We start from the raw sequence: 21,734 nt of genomic DNA on the forward strand, positions 1-21,734 counted from the left end.
AGTGGTTGAATTTAAATCTATGCTTCCATCAGAAAGAATGACACCTCCCCATTTGTTAGGAAATGGAAAGACTTGGAAAAAAATCATATTAAGTGAAGTAAGCCAGGCCCAAAGAAACATAGGTACTGTGGTTTCCCTTATTTGCAATAACTAGTATTCATCTAGGATAATCTTATCAGATAAACAGAAAAGCTCAAAAACTATGTACATATGACCATATAAGATGATGCTAAGTGAAGTGAACCCCAAGATAGGGCACAAGAGGTTTTATCTTTGTCGCTGGTGTTTTTAATGTACTATGTGATTTTTTTGTTTCTTTTGTATATTCTTCTCCCATGGTATAACCCCTGTTTTTACCTCATTTGACTCCAGTGCCCTGCATCTTGTATATACATTTTTCTAAGTTGGGGAGGGAAAGGGAAATAACAAAATGCTGAAACAAGGATACAGGTTAACCCATTGTAACAATGAGATGTACAAGACACTATGTTGGAAATGAACTTTAGAACTTGGGAGGTGAGGGAGGGAAGGGATAGTAGGAGAAAAAGGAGGGGGTAACAATGCTTGATAGGAAATGTGCTCATTACCTTACTCATGTAACTGTAACCCCTCTGTACAGCATCTTTACAATAATTTTTTAAAAAAATACAAAAAGAGAAGAAATAACATAGATCTTAAAGCTAAAGCTCCTTTAGTTAATACAATAAAAATATTTAAAATGAGAAAAAAAACCTCATTGTTAAATCTGCTTTAAAAGCTGAGGATGTAACTCAGTGCAGGAGGGCTTGTTTGGAGGCATGTACCAGGCCCTGGATTGAGTTTCAAGTACCAAAGTGAAATATTCCTACTTTAAAGGACCCTAAGCTGGTTTTAAAATCGTTTCTTGGTTTACTCAGTAACAATTTTTCCTCCATTCTTTATCTTGAAACAGAAATGTCTAAGATATCTATCATTTGATTTGCTGAATTCCCCGAAATTTTCCTAAACAAGGAGGGATTAAAACTCTGCATATACTGACAATACTAGTTAGAATGGTACCTTCACACTCCAACAAAGTGAAATTCAGTGATTTAAAATCCTAAGGATGATTTTATTCTATTCTTATGCTAGAGACCTAAATAATTGGGAATTGCTTTTTTATTTTCCTAGTCAAGAATGCATCTATTCTTTTTACTCTGAAAGGAAAGCTTAAAACTGATGATTTATTGTGATTCAGATTCTAGATCCAAAAGAGTACAAAACCTTTCAGAGAAAAAAGTATTTTGTTGTCAGTAATGCAATTACCCTTTCTCAGGGGAAAAAAAAAGAAGAAATAGCTTTCCCAATTAGGTCCATCAATAAAGGCAAAGTTAGTCTGCAAAGAACACAACTCATGTTTTCCTGTGATCAAAAACTCAGACAATTGCTAACCTAATTGCTTTTTATTTTTCTCTTTCCAGCCAACTTAAAGGATTTCTACACAATCAATGAGATCAACAACCTAGTCAATCCAATTTAGTTATTAAGAAGGCAAAAGCAATGGATTGGCTGCATATTCGATCCAGTTTTGTTATGGGAGATATTTCAGTCAGAGAGGCATGGCTATAAATTTTCTTGGAGAGGAAATCTGGGTGGAAAAACAAATAGTCATGTAAGCTAATAAATGTTGCTTTTCAAACCTGCTAATCCGTTTGGATGATTTATCACTGTCTGAAAGCTCTGGACTACTTTACAAAGGAAAATGGCTGGTCCCTTGAAGTTGAATAAAAGTTGTTAAATACATATTTATAAAACTCAATACCACCTGAAACTAGACATCATGCCAATCAATAGTAATGACTTTCAACAACCAGAAAGCCTGAAGATCCTCTTACAGTATCACTTCACAGGAGATTTGGGGTACCACACATCTCTTGATACTGGTTTTGGAAATGCATCTCCAAAGAAGTCCCACAAGTGGTAAATATTAGAAATCCAGTCAGAGGTTTACCTGGGGCATTCAACCTATCTAGTAAGGGAAAGAAAAAAATTCACCAAAAAGATAAACAATTTTGGAAGGCACTCTTCAGAAGGACTTTATGTTGTTTCCTGTGTGGTTTAAAGACAGAAGGCAGATATAATCTCTTCTAACCCTATGGAGTTTAGACTTGGCAAAGTGAGGCAGCCCACTGCAATAGACAATTCCAGAAAAGTAAACAGAAAGGTAAACAAATGAAAAAAATTAAAAGGGATAATGCAGCCTTTGGAAGGCCTGGTTTATATCAGGTGGTTCGAAGCAAAGTTCAGCCCCATTATAATGAACATTGATCATCCACAAAATGTTCAGATATATTAGACTACCTTTACTATTCTTACTTTATATATAAGCTATCAGAACATATCATTGGCCTTCTGAATTGATATAAATCAAACACTGTTCCTAATTGAACAAAAATTATCCAGAGAAAAATAGGTGAAAATATCCTAAAGTGAATTTAAATAGATAAACTTCTCTTCTATTTCTTTCAGAAGCTTAATTTTTTAAAATCTTGTCTTTTGCCAGGCACTAGTAGCTCACACCTGTAATTACTGTTACTCAGGTGACTAAGATATGAGGCTCATGGTTCAAAGCCAGCCTAAGCAACAAAGTCCAGAAGACTCTTACCAATAATCAACAACCTAAAGGCTAGAAGTAAGTTGTGGTTCAGGTGGTAAAGTACTATTCCTGAGCAAAAAGCTCAGGCACAGCACCCAGGCTCTGAGTTGAAGCCCCAGTACCAAGACAAAAAAAAAAAAAACACACAAAAACACTAACTTCTTAACACATAATTTAATGTATGTTAATGTATGTGTGTGCATGTATAAATTATCCTGTTGCAATTGTGAAAATGTTAAAAGTGAGAAAGAGAAACGAGAATGCTAGGAAGTGAACAGTGCCAAAATACAATTGCACCTGTTGGTGAGATAATAAAACCAAACTCACTGAAAGCTATGAATAAATAGAGGGTAGAACACTGGAAAAAGCAAGAGTAAGTAAAGGGATTAATCACATAAAGTACAGTAAGTACATGTGTAAAATACAATGGTAATCACCTTTGAATAATTAATATGCACTTTAACAAAAACGAATGTTAGGAAAGTGAAGCATATACTGTCTGGGGTATGAGAACTATTTGGGAAGGAAGAGGGTTAATGAGGATGAAGGAGGGTGAATATAATCAAAATATTTCTTTCACAGCTGGGTGAAAATGAAGCTTGTTGAGGCTAGTTTGGGAAGAGTAGAGGAAGATGAGGAAGGATGATGGAAGGATGAGTCTCATCAAGTCACCGTCTATGCGTACTTGGCAACTCAAAATGAGATCACCGTGTGCAACCAATTGATACTAATAAAAATAGAAAGTGTGGCACGTACTCACCATGCGACATTACTCGCTCACAAAGAAAGGAATTATGTCATTTGCAGATATCTGGGTAGAACTGAAGGTTCTATTAACCAAAACAAGCCAGATTCAGAAAGGTAACTATTGCCTATTTTCTCTGATGTACACAATTTAAAGCTAAATAAAAATGTTAATCCAAAAGACAGGCAAGAGTGAAATTTTCTTCTTACTCAATCATAAGTAATTATTAAACACCAATGTAAGTGAATATACTATCCTAGGAACATAAGCGAGTAACAATTGTTCCTTATCAGGTGCCGTGTTCTGGATATGACTGCATCAGCTTACTCTTCTGTGACTAGTGACTAGTGACTAGGATGTCCAGGGGTAAGCCGTTGCCGGTGGGCGCGGTGGCCCCCATCCTGGCGCCCCATGCACGGCCTCTTTGGGGGGGAAAGAGAGGGTCAGGGGAAGAGGCCGGGTCCTGGCAGGCCCCCTGGCACTTGGCTGGAGGGGTTTTCTCACAGAGGAAAGGGGGCGAGCAGGGGTCCTCTGGGCACCATGCGGTTTTGTCTCAGGGCTGGGGCCCAGGACGGGTTTCTGAGCAAGTGGGAATAAGATCTGCCTGATCCACGTGGCGGGGAGGGGGGCTTCCCACTCCCCCAGCACCTGCCCCCATTGAGATGGGTGGGTAGCATCCTGAGAGCCAGGGTCGTCTCAGGGCCCCCTGTGTGCGGTGAGGTCTCCGTGGGGGGGAGGGGTCAGGAATTCTGGGTGTAGGTGGGGTGATTGCCATGATCTGGGAGATGTAGTTTGTTCTCTGAAGTCCTGCTCCCCTCCTCCTCCCCCCAACGTACCCCAAGGTCTGCCCTTTGGGAGGGATAGGAAAATGTACTTTTTTTATTTTTTTACTTGATGTTTGGTGCGAGTGGGGCTTGAACTCAAGGCCTGGCCCTCTTGCTTGGCTGTGGTTGAGGCACCTCTAGACAAGGAGGTGAGCCTCTGGCAGTTGGTGAATAAAATCGCATCTCACCCCCACCTGCAGGGAAGTGTGGTGCGCGGGGAAGTGTGGTGCGCGCACAGGGTAGTGTGGTGGGCCTGCAGGAAAGTGTGGTGCGCGCGCAGGGAAGTGTGGTGGGCGCACAGGGAAGTGTGGTCGGTGTGCCAGTGTGTCCACCTGACAGATGTGTGTGGCGACTTCTCCAGATGCAGAGGCTGCTGTGTCCTGGGCAGGCAGGACAGGACGCGGGCTGGAGAAGGCTCTGTTTTCAGCCACGAAGCGGCAGTCTCCAGAATTCCAGTCCCTTTTCACGGAAGGATTGAAGAGTCTGACAGAGTTATTTGTGAAAGAGAATCAAGAGCTGAGAACAGCAGGAGGAGCCCTGAGGGATCTGCCGAATGGGGTGAAACTTCAAGATGTGAATTTTGCCACCCCAACCCAAATGAAGGAGATGTTTCCGTCAGGCGGATGACCAACAAAAGAGAGAAGCACGGAACCATCACAGCCAGGCTTGGTGAAGGCAATTTTGAAATTACCACACTGAGGATGGATGTCACAACTGACTGAAGACATGCCTAGGTAGAATTCACAACTGCCCGGCAGAAGGATGCCGAACACAGAGACCTCACTATAAACTCCATGTTTCTAGGCCTTGATGGTTCTTGATTAATTACTTTAATGGCTCTGAAGATTTAAAAAGAAATAAGGACTCACACATCAAAGAATACGAGAAGATTAACTTCGGATTTTAAGCTACTTCAGGTTTTATGGCAGAATTGTGGACAAACCTGGTGAGCATGATGCTGAGACTTTGGAAGCAATCGCAGAAAATGCAAAAGGCTTGGCTGGACTATCAGGAGAGTACATTTGGGTAGAACTGAAAAAAAATTCTTGTTGGTAAATGTGTAAACGACTTATTTCACCTGATCTATGATCTTGATGCGGCTCCTCATATAGGTTTACCCACAATCGCAAGTTTAGAAGAATTTAGTGAAGTCAGTAAAGATGTTGAAGGTTGCTCAGCAAAGCCAAGGACCATCTTGGCCTCACTGTGGAAAGTACAAGATGATGTCACAAAATGGGATTTGAGGTTGAAGATTTCAAAAGAAGAGGAAAAACCTTGGCTTATTTAGAGTTAAAAATAGGAAAGACTTAGTTAAAGCATCAGATCGTTCTGAACCATTGAAACCCTATCAAAACTTCATTGTAGATTCCAGAGAGCCAGATGCAAGTACCCGAGTATGTGAGCTGCTGAAGTACCAGGGTGAATGTAGTCTCCTCAAGGAGATGAAGCAATGGTCCCTGCCCCCTTCCCTATGAGCAGACATGACATTAGAAAAGTGGGCATTTCTTCCAGGTAGGAAATTGGTGCTGTGTTACAGCAACTGCATGAACAGTGAGAAAAAAAAAAGTGGCTGCCAAATGGAAAAAGAGGAATTCCTAAGTTACATAAAGAAGACCTAGAATGAAGACCTGGTTCTCAAAAGGGTAAGACTGGTCATCTTTCCCTGTCTATGAGATTTAAGAAGCTACAGCAGAGTTAAGAGAGAATCCGTTAAGAAAAATTTTCCTGCTTTGTGAAACTATTTCAGGCACTGACTGAAATGGAGTCTACCACCTCTTAATCTGATTTTATCAAAGAATCCTAGAATGCTTTTGGAGTAGGTTCTGACTTAACTGTCTATGCTTTTCAAATAAAAATGGTTTTACGTAAGGAACAACTAGGATTGACCTTAAATGTAACTATTTTTCTGGGTGGTATATGCCTGTAATCCTAGCTACTTGGGAGGTGGAGACATAAGGAACTGAGTTTGAGGCTAGCTAGCAGTTAGTGAAACCCTGTCTCAAAAGCAAAATATAAAAAAAGGCTGGGGTGTGATTCAAGTAAAACAGCAAAAAAAGAAAAAAAAAAGATGCTTAATACTATGTGCATTGAAATAAATGGGTTACTTTGTACACTGATACATTTCAGTCTTTACCTGAATTCCAAAATTAATTTGTACCTATAATTGTTGAAAAATCTATGTAAAACACCTATCAGTTATTTCCAGGGTGTCATTTTTTCATAGTGGCTTTGTTCCAGCTATCTATGTTTTGGTCTGTCATAAGGATTTCTTATGTGTGTGAAGCCTGGAGAAGTTAACATGTAAAGACTTTGGTATATTATTTTAGTAAAATATTACCTTTGGTTTTGGAAGGTAAGTGGGTTTATATCAGATTTTAACGATATAGTGATAATACTGTTTTTTTAAGGAAGCATAATTTATTTTCACTAATTAAAATAATACAACTTACACACACACACACACACACACACACACACACACACACACACACACACACACACATACACAAAGAAATAGGATGTCCAAAGAGTGAACCAATGCAATAGTGATACTCACAAGATACTATGTTGGAAGTGAACTTTACAACTTGGAGGGGGGGGGGAAGAAATGGGGGTATAAGGGATAGCAAGAGAAAATGAGAAGGCTAACAATGTTCGACATGAATTGTATTCATTTCCTTACTTATGTAACTGTAACCCTCCTGTACATCACCTTCACAATAAAAAATAATAAACATAGGCAGTAAAAAATAGGATGTTCAATAAGCATCACCACATACATTGTGCTGCATTTGATGTCATTGTGCCGCAATTCTTCAGCTACAGAATCCTCTTTTGTGCTCGCTTTCATGTATGAGGTCCACTGATGACCAAAGCAAGCCTTGCTAAGTGGTATGTGACTGAATTTATAGGCACTAGAGGAAGCTGAAGTACAATTTTGACCATATGTGATTTTGTCTTAAGCACTAACTCTAGATTCTAAAGTTATTCTATTTTGTTAGTTTGATTTTAATGAGTTGCTGAGTTACTGATGACACCCTAGAAATGGAAAGGCAGAAAAAAAACCTGCTTTGCTTTACTGGCTTTAGTTATTCCCTTTTATCATCAGTTTCAGAGAACAGAGTTGAGCAACTTATACCCAATTACTCTACGGCAGACACCCCCTCTGATGTATGGTTGTCTTGCAGTTGAGTGTTTGCTAGTAGGAATCTGGAAGTAGCTCAAATCTGTTGCAGCTATCATCCCTGCGCTTGGGTCTGAGGAGGGACCCTTGGAAATGGGAAGTTAAAAACTGTCCTCCGAGAGGATCCTAATCCTGCCACTTACTGAACTTGCACCAATGGGAAGCCAGAAAGTTGGACCATGAATGCAAAGGCCCCCAACACTTCATTTCCCTTGCCTCCAGTGGTAGCCTTATAAACAAACTCTCTTGTATATGGCAAAACTTTCCAGTTCAGAGATCCACATATTGTGCAACAGGCCTCCTTCATTTGGGAAGACTGTGAAGGAGAAGTGGCCAAAAAGTCAACATAAATCAATGCTAGTGTCCTTTGCTCAAGTCTTTTATATTCAATGGTGCCCACAGTGCCAAGGACAATGTTTTTAGAGCTCCCCGAATGGTACCATTCCAAACCTTCAATGCCTGGCTTTCTAGCTGAAATACTCATAATTTAGCACCTGAGACTCTATAGCCTATCAACCATTCACTATTTGGGGAAATGTAAAGGAGGGGCCTAGTTCAGACACAGTATCCAGGCAAAAAGGCCACACAGTGCAAATGGCCAACTAAAGGAAAACTGATGTTGGGCCAGGATGCCACCTTAGGCTGGACACTGGAACCACAGGAAAGAAAAATACCCAAGGAAACCCTGATGCACACAGAACGACCGACAGTAAGTTCTATCCTAGGAAAAACAAGTGGAGGATAAAGCTCCCATAGATCTGTGTATCCTACTTTGGGGAGAAGTCAGTAAGTCTACCCTGGGGAGACTAAAACGTTTTCTAAGGTACCAGTGCCTAGGTAAATTCTCCATACTGCAATTTCTTTCTTCTCTTCATGGTCAAATTAAAAGGCACAGTTAGCCCTGTGTAGCTGTCTTTAAGGAGAGCCAGGAGGACTCCTGTTGGACTGGCTGCTTCTTGCTCTCATCAGCAGCAGAGGGCTGGAGGCAGCCATATATAGAAGCAGTCACTGAGAAAACAAGTGTGAAGCCATACCCAGTGCTTCCCCAAGCAGGCCTGAGATCCTAGTCTGAGCAGTAGGCAATCCTAGCTGAGGCCCATCAACGACCACAGAATAGTAAAGCCCACCCAAGGGAGGTCCAAACCTGCTTCACATATCTTTTTAGCCTGATGGTTCAAAAACAAACTAGGCGAAGGCTTACAACAGCAGCAGCTTGTGCTGTGGGACACACCTGCCATTTCAGCTATTCAAAGCCAGGGAATGGAGCACCATGAGTACAGATCAACCCAGGTAAAAAAGGGCAGGAGACTCTATCTGGACTAAAGAAACCAGGCACAGTGATGCCCACCTGTCATCCCAGGGACAACAGATATCATAGAGGAGGAGGAACATAGTTCTGAAGTCAGCCTAGTCAGGTAGCAAGAGTCAAGATGATCAGTGTCAGCCAGTGGCTCAGATCAGTGCCAGTAGCTCAGGCTTATAATCACAGCTAATCAAGAGGCAGAGATCTGAAGATCACCAAGTGAAGCTAGGCCAGGCAAGAAAGCCTATTAGCTCCAAAAAAGCCAAAAGTGAAGCTATGGCTGAAGTGGTAGAGTACTGACCTTGAACAAAAAAGCTTAGGGACAGTGTCTAAGCCCTGAGTTCAAACCCCAGGACAGGCACAAAAGTAAGTAAATAAATAAATGAAAAACATGATCAGTGTCATAAAGGGCTAGAAGCAGGGATCACCAGGAGAATTCTTCCCTATAAAGGATGATGTTCTCAGTTCAAATTCAGTACCACCATTAAGAAAAAGCACCTGTCCCTGATCTCCAGTTCGAATGCTGAAGTTATTAATTCTGTGTGATCACCCCCTTGACACACTCAGCTCATGGAGGGCAGGGATCATTCTTGGTTACAGTGCCACTCCAGGGACTAAAACCAGTTGTTTTGCATATAAAAAGCATATTTGATCTATTGGTTTTGTGACCAGTCAGTGCAAACTTAGTGTCCTGTAACAACCATAACTTCACAACTTCTTAATGGCTCTGCCTTTCAGTCAATGATTTGCTGGGAACATTGTTAGGTTGTTCAGTTATGCTGCAAGATCCTACAAGGCTCATCAAATATAGGGCATTTAAAAGCAGCTCCACATCTTCTTCTTCTCTCCAGTAATCTCTAGCCAGTTCCTTTATACCCTGTTCATTAGTAGGCAAGAGCAAACAGGTAGATAATACTCATTGTAGGCTGCACTCAAAACTGAGCAGCATCACTTTCATCAGTTTCTTCTGGTCACGAGAAGACTCAAAATTAACTCATTCAAAGAAAGAGAGAATGAACTCCACTTCCTTGTGGAAAGAGAAACAGCCTTATGCATGAAAGAATAATTATGGCAATGACATAGACAACCACAGTGCACTCAGGCAGTATGTGTCACCTCTCTATTTCTTGTGAGGAACCGAGAGGACACTGGTTTCATCGTGGGAAGTGTGTACTCATCTTTAACATATCACTGATGCTGTGTCATTTACCCAGAAGTTACTGCCAGCAGTGTCCCAAACAAGAGGATACATTTTAATTTTTAATCTTCTACTAGGTTTGAGTGGTAAGTTAAAAAAGAGCACATTGGACACTGTGGGCTCACAAGTATAATCTTAGCTACTCAAGAGGCTAAGATCTGAAAATTGCAGCTCAAAGTCAGCCTAGGTAAGTCCTCATGACTCTTCTTGTCAATTAAGTACTGAAGTGTGGCAGTGGTCAAGTGGCAGAGAGTTAGCCTTTAGGAAAGCACCCAGGCCCTGATTTGTAGCCCGAGAACCTACACCAAAGAGAGAGAGAGAGAGAGAAACAGACACAGACAGACAGAGACAGACATACAGACTCAGACACAGACATAGAGACACAGACAGACAGACAGACAGAGATAGGTACCACGGGCTCTCAATAGTAGCCCTAGCTACTCAGGAGGTTAAGATCTGAAGACTGCAATTGAAGCCAGACCTGATAGGAAAGTCAGAGACACTCTTACCTCTATCTACTAAAAAGCCACAAGGGATGCAAAATAAGCCCAGGAACAGCACACAAGGTCAAGCCTACAGACCAGCACACATGCACACACACACACAAAGAGAGTAAATTAATTTTGATACTTTATTTGATTCACTGAATATGCGACTTGAACAATTCCTAAGTGAAAAATTGAGATATTTGGCATTCTCATTATACACATTCTACAATTGTGTGTTATTATTCTGCATTATACTTCAGCACATTCTTGTATTTTTTCTACTACAGGAATCCTCCATTTATCCTGATATCACTATTTCTTTTTTCCAAGTTATCAGGTTTAAAAACATTTTTGTTTTAACAGCTTGTACTATTTTTTTTTCACTTCACCATACTAGCATTATGTCGGATTAAAATTTAAAAGAAGAATTTGTTACTGGTGCACCATATTTAAAATGCGTGAATGCACCAAAATACAAGGTTAAATGATGAAATAACTCAGTTGAGGGGGAAAAACACAAATTTTCTCCTCAAAAATATTAAAGAATTATGAAAAGTATGCCATAAATCAGCATAAGAATATATCACAAACACCAGAACGTTAATAGAGAAGTGACTTATAAAGTATCACTAAGACAATATGCTAAGTGAAAACTATGCCATCACTTCCCATCTTTTTCATTCATGGAAAGAATTTAGTCATTGTAAAAAACATTACCTGGGACCCTTCACTAGCAACCAATATACTTTCCTAAAGATCAGCCACCTCTCAGGATTGGCTGCTCTGTTACTGTTACCCTTACCATCTCCCATAGTAACAAGAACCAAGAAAATGCCACCCAACTGCCATGTCCTGCAAGAGGACAGGAGTCGACTTGTCTAGGCAGTGGCTGCCAGGTCTTTAGATGGTGATGATTTCAAATACATCATCTGCTTGTGGCTTATAGAAGAAAGGGAGGCAGGACTCTTCGCCCCCGTCTGTGGGCTCTTGCTGGGGCTGGATGGCAGGCAGCAGCGGCACAGGAGGCTCTGCAGTGGGGTTCTCCAGGGGCCCAGGCGCCCCATCCTCTTCAAGGACAGGCTTCAAGTTTTCTTGAAGATGCACATCTTCACAGCCTTGCTGCTCCTCCCTGACCTCCGTCTTCAGGGGGACTGAGAGGTCTGAGGGGGCCTCGGCAGCAGGGGCCTGGGCGGCTGCCAGCATCCTGTCCTGGCACTCTGTGCTCTCCCCTGTAAGGCGCAGCAGCAGCTCCTTCAGCTCCTTCCTCTTCCTCCTCTTCTCCAGGGACAGCTGGCTCACACACTGTTCTTTCTCCTGACACAGCTTCTCCAGGACTTCTAGCTGTTCCTTGTACAGCACGATGGTCTCTTCCATGGTGGTCAGGTGTTGGGTCAGCTGGCTGCAGCAATGGTGGAGGTCGTCCACCTGACTCTGGGGGTGCCCCTTGCCGGCCAGGTCTTCAGGGAAGGAGATGTGCAGCTGCTTCTTGGGCGCCTGTGTGTCCTGCTTCCTCTTGCCGAACAGCCTGTGGATGCAGCGCTGGGGGAAGGTGGCCTGGCTCTCCAGCTTTCTCTGGCACTGGGCTGCCAGCTGACTCAGGCACCCGCAGCGGGCCTGCTGCTCCTGCAGCTGCCGGCTCATCCTCACCTTCCTGCCTTCTGCGATGGACAGTGCGTCCATGTAAAAATCCCACATGCTCTGCGGGTTGTCTACGTCCTCTGGGACAGTCACATCATGGGGAGTCGTCTCCTCACCCTTGTCTTCTTCTTGGCTTAGGCCTTCATCTTCCCTGGGGAAAGCCAGGGCGCTCAGCTGGGCCCGCAGCTGCGCATTCTCCTGTCTTGTTGCTTCCAGGCACTTCAGAGTGTCCTGTAACTTCTCCCTTTCCATCTGCGCCAGCAACTTGCTCTGTACCTGCTCCTGCTTCAGCTGGTCCATCAGAAGGCCCTGCTTCAGCAGGTGCTGCTGCAGGGCCTCCTTCTCTAACATCAGCTGCTGGTTAGTGGCCCTGTGCTGTTTGCAGGAGGCGCTCAGCTCCTGCACCTGGGCCAGGTACTTGTCATGCAGCTCCTGCAGATCCTCAGCTGCTTGGCGCTTGAACTCAGCCGCGTCTTTTCCTTCTTTGAATTCCTCCTCCAGCTCATGCAGCTTCGCCTGCAGGGTTGTCTTCTCCTGCTGCTCTGTGTGCAGGATGCTGGCGAGCTCCCCCTTCTCAGCGCTCAGCCTCTGCAAGGCATCCTGCAGCTGGGCCAGCTCTTCTTTTAGCTGGCGGTTGTGCACCAGCGTGCGTTTCAAGGTCTCCTGTTCCTTCTCGATCGTCTCCAAGATCTTGCGCCGGTCCTCGGCATGCTGTGCCCATTCCTCAGCCTTCTTTTCCAGTATCCACAGCCGCTGCTGCTGCTCCAGGTTCTGGAGACTGAGGCTCTGGTTCTCCTCCACCTGGAGGTGAAGTTGCTCCTCCAGGGTCTTGAGCTCCTTCTGCAACTGCAGGGTGTGGGCCTGCAGCTGCTGCTCAGCCTGAGCTGGCCCTGCAGGAGGCTGTGGGGGCTGCAGCTCTGACAGCTGCTCTCTCAGCTCCACCAGCTTGCTCTCCAGCTCCAGCACCTGCCTCACCCCTTGCTCTTTCTCCTCTCTCAGCTGGCTCACCTGCTCTAGCAGCTGCTGCACTTTCTCCTTCCCCGTGGAGCTCTCCAGCCTCAGGTCCTCCGCAAAGGTGTCTCTCTCCTCCTTTAATCTTGCCACCAACTCCTTCATCTTGTTGAGTTGGCTTTCCAACTCTGCCCGCTCCACTAGTTCCTCTTGGAACTTCTGGATTTCCATTTTCATGTTGGACTTCTGTGTCAGGAGCACTTCCAGCCTCTCCTGCAGCTCGGTGTTCTCGTCCTCCAGGTCTTCAATACTTCTGTTCTTTTCCTGGAGCTGCAGCTTCACGCGATTCAGGGCTTTAATGAGCTCTATGTTGGTGTGCTCAGTTTCAGTCTGCGTGGTGTTGACTGCAGACAATGTTGTTTCGAGTTCTGTTACTCGCTGCTGTGCAGCCTGCAGGCAGCTGGTAAGACCCTCCTGCTCCAGTGCTCTTTCATCGGCCTCTTGCTGTTTGTGGGCCAGGGCAGATTGTAAGTCTGATTTTTCTCTAATCAGCATCTGTATCGACAGCTTGTGCTGCTCCAGCTCTGCTTTCAGGGCTTCGTGCACACAGGCCATCTTCTCCTTGTCTTTCTCCTGTTGAGCCTGCAGCTCTTTCATTTCTTGCTTCAGGTGTTCGATCTCAATGCAGAGCTGCTGCTTTTGTATTGTGCTGGAGTCCAGGGCAAGCACCAGGTGTTGGTGGTGTCTCTCCAGGTCCTTGGTGTTATTGGGACCTGTGACGCTCTGGACCCTGGCAGCTGTGACAGTGCCCAGGGGAGGGGGAGGCTCAGGGTCTGCGTGGTCTTGGGCCGCACCCTTGAGTAAAGGACAGTCCCCAGTGGTGTTTGTCTTGGGGTTACCTCCCTCTTTCATTTTCCTCTTCTTGGATTCTGCAGGTCTAGCAGGACCATTCCTCTGCTGGTATTGTTGCAGAAGTTTCCTTCCTGCAGCTACTTTTTTTTCTCTTTTTTTCTCAGGCATCCCAGCACTGGGTCGGCGAAGGTGGGGGGGCCACATTCCCAGGCTGTCTAAGATCAATTCTGTTCTATCACCAGTAACTCTACCTCCAACTATTTCTTCAAAATCAGCTCAATTTGCTCACTCACCACTCACCACCTCTACCTCCTTCAACTCCTTTAGTGGTGTGAGCCAATAGAGGGGATCCCAGTGCTACTAGGCAGCATGGAATATGGGCGTGTCCTCAATTCTTGTATCCCATTGGTCAGAGAAACATGAAGTCAGGGGTGTGGCCAGAATCCTGTGATTCAGGTAGAGTGGGTGGAGTCACCATGAGAGCAGATCCTCCCCCATGCTACTGGATCCAGCTCTTGATGGATAGGTGCACAGTTTTACAAGTCAACTCTCCTGGCCTCCCTCATACCAACTGTGATTCTTTAGAGAATTTAAGTGGGTTCTAGATTTCTCTGGTCTCACATTACCATAAACAATCAACCCTGGTTCTAGGGCCAATAGATGAGCAATCTGCAACAGCAGAACTGCATGCCTTCCCTTTTCTACCTTCACAGCTCTGTTTCCCATTCTTTCACAGTTTAGAAATCCCTCCAGGGAACCCCATCCTTTCTTCCAGCCAGTCCCATTTTCACAATCCTTTTCATGTTTTTCCCAATGTTTCTTTCTCATCCTGGTAGGCTGTCAGCATGATCCATTCCTGGTCTCCTGCTTCCCAGCTGCTGCTCTTCCTCTTCTCTCCTGCTGCCATGTGCTACTCTAGTTTTTCCCTGGGGTTTGTCTCTGGAGTGAAGCAGAACTGACCTGAAATCGTCAAGGCTTTCTGATACCCAGTGAGGATGTCTGTATTGTTCTCTCCCCCATAACCCCAGCCTTCCCAGATCTCTTTAAGGGCTTCCCCCAGGATACTTCTATACTGCCTACATTTTAAATACTTGTTAACAACATGTGGTGATAGCTATTCTATTTTGTGGGTCTAGATATTCCATTAGAATTCTAGTGTGAAAATGATGGACCAGAATTTTCTGGTATTAACTGCATATATTATGTAATTTTGAGTTAAGGAGAAAATACAATAAACACTCAGCAAGTACATTGCATACAAAGAGCTCACTTAATCCTGGTTTCCTTTCATTGTTTTTGTGTGTTTGAATGATGAAGACTCTCCTAAGCATGTGCAATGAGGTTACAATTACTTAAGTGGAAAACATTTCTAATCTGCTTTTACCTTGTGCAGTTAAGCAGGCTTTTCATTTTTCTCATTTCTCAGCATTCCTGGAAGTTTCCATTTGTGACTGTGAATCTGTCCACTCTCTTCTGCTCACTGACCAGCATCAGTCATGGCCTCTCCCACCTTTCTTCTTCTCTCTCCTTCTCCAGTCTTTCTTCTTTGATCAACTGTAAGCTACTGGTAATCAACTTGAGTTCTCCATGTCTATTCGAATCCAGACTCTCACCAAAGGTAACCTGATTGGTGTAGTTTATATTTTCATGTGAGATTATATTCTGTATCTCTGGAGCATCAGCTTCCTTAAATTCAGTCCATCCTTGCTCTAATAACCTGAATGTGAGAATGTATCTTCTCTTGGTTCTCAATATGGCCACGTGGAACGCAGGGTGGTAGCTTGATAGATCTTAGGTGAGACAGGCAGACAAATACTAATTGTCATGGACATACTCTATTTAGATCTCTGTTCCTGGGATTTCTCAATGGAACTCGTCAATCTGAACCAAAAGAGGGGACATTTTTCTCCCTTAACTTCTTTACTGCCTTTGTTTCCAAGACAGTCTTGCCTGACCAAAAAACTGCAAATATTTCAATGTTTTGGGAGTCCTGGTTACTGAGGAAGTACAGTGAAGTACTAGGCAGTACTCATCCAATAGAAGGGGGATGTTTGTAGTCATCCTTCCTATGTTCCTGATTGTGCTGCTTGTACTGGCTCATGCCTGTATTCCTTGCTACTTGGGAAGCTGAGGTTGGAAGATTGTGGTTCAAGAATAACCTGGATATACATGTATGTCCCTGTCTGATGCAATCACTGGAGATGGTTTCCTCCGATTATACCAGCCACTTGTCAGGCTGATTTGGGAAGGTCTGTGGTTTGGGGCAATCTCAGATAGAAAAAAAATCTGTGAGAGACCATTTCAACAGGTGAAGGGTAGTTGTGGAAGCTAAGATGCTGTTATCTCACTGAAAGTGAATGCCTAAAATAGGAAGATCATGTTTTAAGCACAGAATCCATGCAAGAAGTAAGACCTTATCTTAAAATTTACCAGTGCAAGAAAGTGCTGGCTGTCTACTAAGTGCAAGGTCCTGAGTTTAAACCCAACACAATGAGAAAATAATAATTGCCTTAGACCCCTCTGTACAGTATTTTTACAATAAAATATGTTAAAAAATACCTTAGGAGAGGGTTCCGGGAAGATGGCGGAGGAGAAGCTGGAATCTGAACAAGCTCTCGCATAGAAAGCAGTTTTAGAGTTCCAGTGAACAGTCCTAAGCCAGAGAATCACACCAAGTGTGCCATCACAGGACAGAGAGTTAGACAAGAGAGGGGAAGCCAAGGCAAAAAGACACATCTGAGCGCCTGCCAGCAGCCACCGTGGCGGCGGCAGGGTCGCGGCGGAGTCCGCAGCCCGGGCCATAACTGAGCGCTCACACAGACAGTCCGGGACGAAGGAGCCAGACGCAGTGGGCGAGCGGATTCTACTCAACACCAGCAAGAACCGACAAGGAGCGGACATCTTCATCCTGCAGTTCGCAGACCAGAGACGACCCAGGATCCAAGACTCAACGTGAGTAGAAGCCCGACGTCCTCACTCCTTCTCAGGGAGCAGAGGAGGGAAGGCCATCCCTCCCCCCCCCCCCCCCCAAGCACCGGTGATCTCCATCTTGGATACTGACAAAGCTTGGAGGAGCTGCCAGCTCCAACCCAGGCCTTGGAATAAAACGAATCATTTAGCAGGTCACAAGAACTTAACGGCGAAGTGACCTGCCAGACTCAGCTCCATCCAGGGAAAAGTCACCCAGCTCAGGCACCAGCCATTGGAGTGGCTTTCCTCACTGGGTAACCAGAGCTAGAGGCTGCCCCTCCCTCTAGCAGCCTCCACAATCAATTGAAAAACAGAAACCCTGAGAACGGCTCCAGGCTGGGCTCTGTGTTAGCCCCAGGAAAAAGCTACTGATTGTTGAAAGGCCTCAACCCTACCCAGAACCTAGCCTCACCACTGCATCCCCCTCTTTTGTGATTCTCAAAGCAGATCACCCTCCCAGTAAACTAATCTGGGAGGGGGATCTCAAAATCTTGGGTAAAGCAGAGCATTTTTCTGCCTGTTCGAACAAACTGACTTAAGAAACCAATCAAGCCACAGGACCTCAAGCTGACCAGAGACTCCAACAAGAGGCTGGTTACAGACAAAAGGGAGATACAGGATTCTTCCCATGCCTCCCAAAAAAAATAAAAAATAAAAAATCAAAGAACTTTTTTTTTTCTTCCTCTTCTTTTCTTTTTTTTCTTTTTTTCTTTTTTTTGGTACCTTATATATATATATAAATTTTTTTCCTTTTCTAAAAATTTTATTAATCTTTAATTTTTGCCTTTTTTGAAAAAATAATTGTTTTCCAGTAACTTTTTTTTCCTCTTATAATTTTTATTTTAGGAACACATGAATGTGCGTTTTCCTTTCTTTTCTTGTCTTCTTTCTCTTTTTCTTTCTTTCTTAACTATCTTTTTGTTTTTTTGTCTAGCTCTACTGAACTTCTGATCTTTTTTCTCCCTTTCTAATCCTTTTCACCTTTTCTTCTCTTTTGATCTTCTGAATGTGACTTAACTCTTGTCCTGCACATCCTCAGATAAACCCGTAGTTAACTAGTAGAACCTATCCCCCATTGTGTACACATTTAATCCACAAATTTATTACTCAATTCAAAACCTCTGAGACTTAAATTCCTTAATAGCAGTACTACCTCTTTATACCTATATAATGTTTTAAGCATTTTTTTAAGTTTTTCACTTCTCCTCTATGTCCCTACCCTTCTATTAATATACTCACATTCCTCTCTAAATAGATGGTCTTTTAATCTCCATAATAATATTCATTTTTACGTTTCTATTTTTTTTCTGGTCTCTTTTCATTTCCCTTTCCCATTCTTCTTTTTTCTCTCTCTCTCTACATGCATCCTACCCAACCTATTTCCTGCATTGGGATTAGGACATAGTTAATTCTCCCTGTGCCTCCCCACACCAATCTATTCCTATTATTTACCCACATCTCTCCCTAACCCTAATAATTTCTGGTTTTCCAAATTCTTCCCTGCAGTTCGAAGCCCATTAACATATAGTTGTTTGATGTTGAATAGATGTATCTGTTGAACTAGATTGTATCTGTAGAATATTGACTGTACAAATGCAAACTTTGATTGATGGTTGCCTTAAGATAGTGTTCTAGCACAAAACTGGTGCTATTTTCATCTCAAATGGGCAGAGTAAGCCGAAAAAACACTAGAAAAATGGCAAATCCGGATATCTCAAGTCCCAATCTTGATAATCAGGGGTCAGAACAGATAATGAATAAGCCAGAGGAGAGTTCCCAAATAGCTCTACAAACACTGCTGGCAAACATGATAAATGAGAAGTTTGACAACTTACAAAGGACTCTGTATGAGCGTGAAAGGGAGAGAGAGGAGGCATCCCAGAAGTTTATACAGGAATATCATAAGTGTGAGGAAGCTTCTCAAAAACTGATACAGGATTTGCGTGAACAACTTGAGAATACTCAAAGAGAAAGGGAGGAATGGCGTGAGCAGGCTGAGAACACTCAAAAAGAACTGCAGGAATCCCATGTACGAGAGGAAAGAGAACTACAGGAATCCCACAGACTGAAGAGACCAGGTAGAGAATACACAAAGATCACTAAAGGCATTCATGGAATCCATTAACAAAGAGCTGAAGGAAGTTAGGGAGACCACAAAGGGAATGCTGAATGGAACCCAACAGAAGGAATGGGAGTCCAAAGAAACCATAACCAATCAACTAAGTGATTTGAGAACAAACACTGAACACCAAATTAAGGAAGTAAAGAAATTCATACAAGACCTAAAACAGAGCTTCAACAAAGAACTTGAAGCCATCAAAGCTGACCAACTAGAAGGAAAAGAGATAAAAAACAAAGTAGAGAGTCTTGACAGCAGGTTAGACCATGCAGAAGATCGAATCTCAGGGATTGAAAACAGCCTAGATATTATAGAGAAAGAACATACAACCATCCAAGACAAGTCCAAGAAATATGATAGATCTATCCAACACCTGGAAGACACCATCAGAAGGCCTAATCTAAGGATAATGGGTGTAGAGGAGCACCTAGAAACAGAAGTTAATGGTCTAGGAAATTTGTTTAACAGGATCCTAGCAGAGAACTTCCCAAACATACAAAAAGATAGGCCTATTCAGATACAAGAAGCTTTTAGAACCCCAAATAGACCAGACCAGAATAGGACATCCCACAGTCACATTATAATCTACACAGGATCAACTCAGACCAAGGAAAAGATCCTTAAAGCTGTCAAGGAGAAAAGGGTAATCACCTATAAAGGGAAACCAATTAGAATCACCTCAGATTTCTCAGCAGAGACAATCAAAGCAAGAAGAGCCTGGAATGATGTATGCCATGCCCTAAAAACAAACAACTATCAACCAAGAATACTGTACCCAGCTAAACTCTCCTTCATAACTGAAGGCCAAATAAAAACCTTCCATAGCAAAGAAAAATTGAAACAATACATCTCCACCAAACCAGCCCTACAAAAGATTCTTAAAGATGTCCTACACATAGAAAACCAACAAGACCGCAACAAAGGCCAAGAAACTGCACCCAAACTGAGAATCCAAGAACCTTAGGAAGAACCCAGTTTTCGCAGCCCCCAAGAAGGTGGATAACATGGCAGGAACTCCCAAATACCTCTCAGTCCTATCTCTTAACGTTAACGGACTGAACTCTCCAATTAAGTGACATAGACTGTCTAGTTGGATTAAAAAACAAGACCCTTCTATCTGCTGCCTGCAGGAGTCACATCCTGCCCGTAAAAACAAACACATTTTCAAAGTTAAAGGCTGGAACAAAATCTACCAAGCAAACGGCCCCCATAAACAGGTGGGAGTTGCAATCCTAATATCAGATAAAATAGACTTCAAATTAAAATTCATGAGAAGAGATAAAGAAGGTCGCTACATACTAATTAAAGGATCTCTCCTTCAGGAGGATATTACAATTCTAAATATCTATTCGCCAAACAATGGAGCACCCAAATTTATCAAAGAAACACTACTTTCCCTCAAATCCCATATAGATGCAAAGACATTAATTGTTTGGGAGTTTAACACACCACTCTCCCCACTAGATAGATCAACTCGGCAAAAACTCAACAGAGAAACCGCAGATCTAAACAACTGCACAGATCAACTAGACTTAACAGACATCTACCGAACATTTCACCCAGCAGCATCAGAATACACATTCTTCTCAGCAGCACATGGAACGTTTTCTAAAATAGACCACATTTTAGGCCACAAAGCAAACTTGTCTAAATTCAGAAACATTGAAGTTATACCTTGCATTCTCTCTGACCACAAGGGAATAAAATTAGAACTCAACACCAAAAGCCACCAAAGAAAGTCCGGTATCACATGGAGGCTAAACAACACACTGCTGAATCAAGAGTGGGTCATGGAAGAGATTAGAAAGGAAATTCAAATGTTCATGCTATTCAACAAAAATGAACACACAAATTACCAGCTCCTCTGGGACACAGCAAAGGCAGTACTCAGAGGCAAGTTTATAGCTCTGAGCTCCTACATCAACAAATTGGAGAGATCTGAAACTAGCAATTTAATGACACATCTAAACCTCCTTGAAAAAGAGCAGCAAGATAAACCCCAATCCAGTAGACGGAAAGAAATAATCAAAATTAAATCAGAATTAAATGAATTAGAATCCAAAAAAACTATAGAAAGAATCAACGAAACAAAGAGTTGGTTCTTCGAAAAACTTAACAAAATTGACAGACCCTTAGCAAATCTTATCAGAAAAAGAAGAGAACACACCCAAATTAATAAACTCAGAGATGAGAATGGAAACATCACCACAGAAACAACCAAGATTCAGAACATTATAAGGGAATACTTCTCAAAACTTTATGCTAATAAGTTTGAGAACTTGACAGAAATGGACCTCTTCCTAGCAAATATTGACATGCCAAAACTAAACCGAGATGAGTTAAACTATCTTAACAGGCCCATATCAAGCACTGAAATAGAAACAGCAATAAGAGACCTCCCAGCTAAGAAAAGTCCAGGACCAGATGGTTTTACAGCGGAATTTTACAAGGCCTTCAAAGCAGAGCTCACACCAATACTCCTCCAACTCTTCAATGAAATTGAAAGAGAAAGCTCACTACCCAACACATTCTATGAAGCCATCATAACCCTCATCCCAAAACCAGGCAGGGACTCATCAAAGAAAGAGAACTATAGACCCATTTCTTTGATGAACATTGATGCAAAACTTCTCAACAAAATTTTGGCCAATCGACTTCAACAATTCATCCAAAAAATCATACACCACGATCAAACAGGATTCATTTCAGGGATGCAAAGCTGGTTCAATATACGCAAATCAATTAATATTATTCATCACATCAACAGGAGCACGAATAAGAACCACATGGTTATCTCAATAGATACAGAAAAAGCATTCGACAAGATCCAATACCCCTTCATGATGAA

At 42.8% G+C, this 21,734-nt stretch overlaps 1 protein-coding gene, 1 long non-coding RNA gene and 1 pseudogene across 3 annotated transcripts in view; 1 reads left to right on the forward strand and 2 right to left on the reverse strand.

Moving 5' to 3' along the window:
- LOC138836286 (uncharacterized) overlaps nucleotides 1-21,734 on the reverse strand; it is a 445,512-nt gene that overhangs the window by 194,651 nt on the left and 229,127 nt on the right. The gene's annotated exons all lie outside the window — the stretch shown is intronic.
- Nucleotides 3,376-5,802, forward strand: LOC138835861 (CCA tRNA nucleotidyltransferase 1, mitochondrial pseudogene; annotated as a pseudogene).
- LOC138835877 (golgin subfamily A member 2-like) lies at nucleotides 11,257-13,965 on the reverse strand. The gene has a single exon (XM_070034490.1). It carries the CDS (start codon nucleotides 13,963-13,965, stop codon nucleotides 11,257-11,259), a length of 2,709 nt encoding a protein of 902 aa, XP_069890591.1.

This window comes from Dipodomys merriami, unplaced genomic scaffold (genome assembly GCF_024711535.1).
Source record: "Dipodomys merriami isolate MVZ:Mamm:240054 unplaced genomic scaffold, mDipMer1.0.p SCAF_10, whole genome shotgun sequence".
In the NCBI taxonomy this organism is placed as follows: Eukaryota; Metazoa; Chordata; class Mammalia; order Rodentia; family Heteromyidae; genus Dipodomys; species Dipodomys merriami.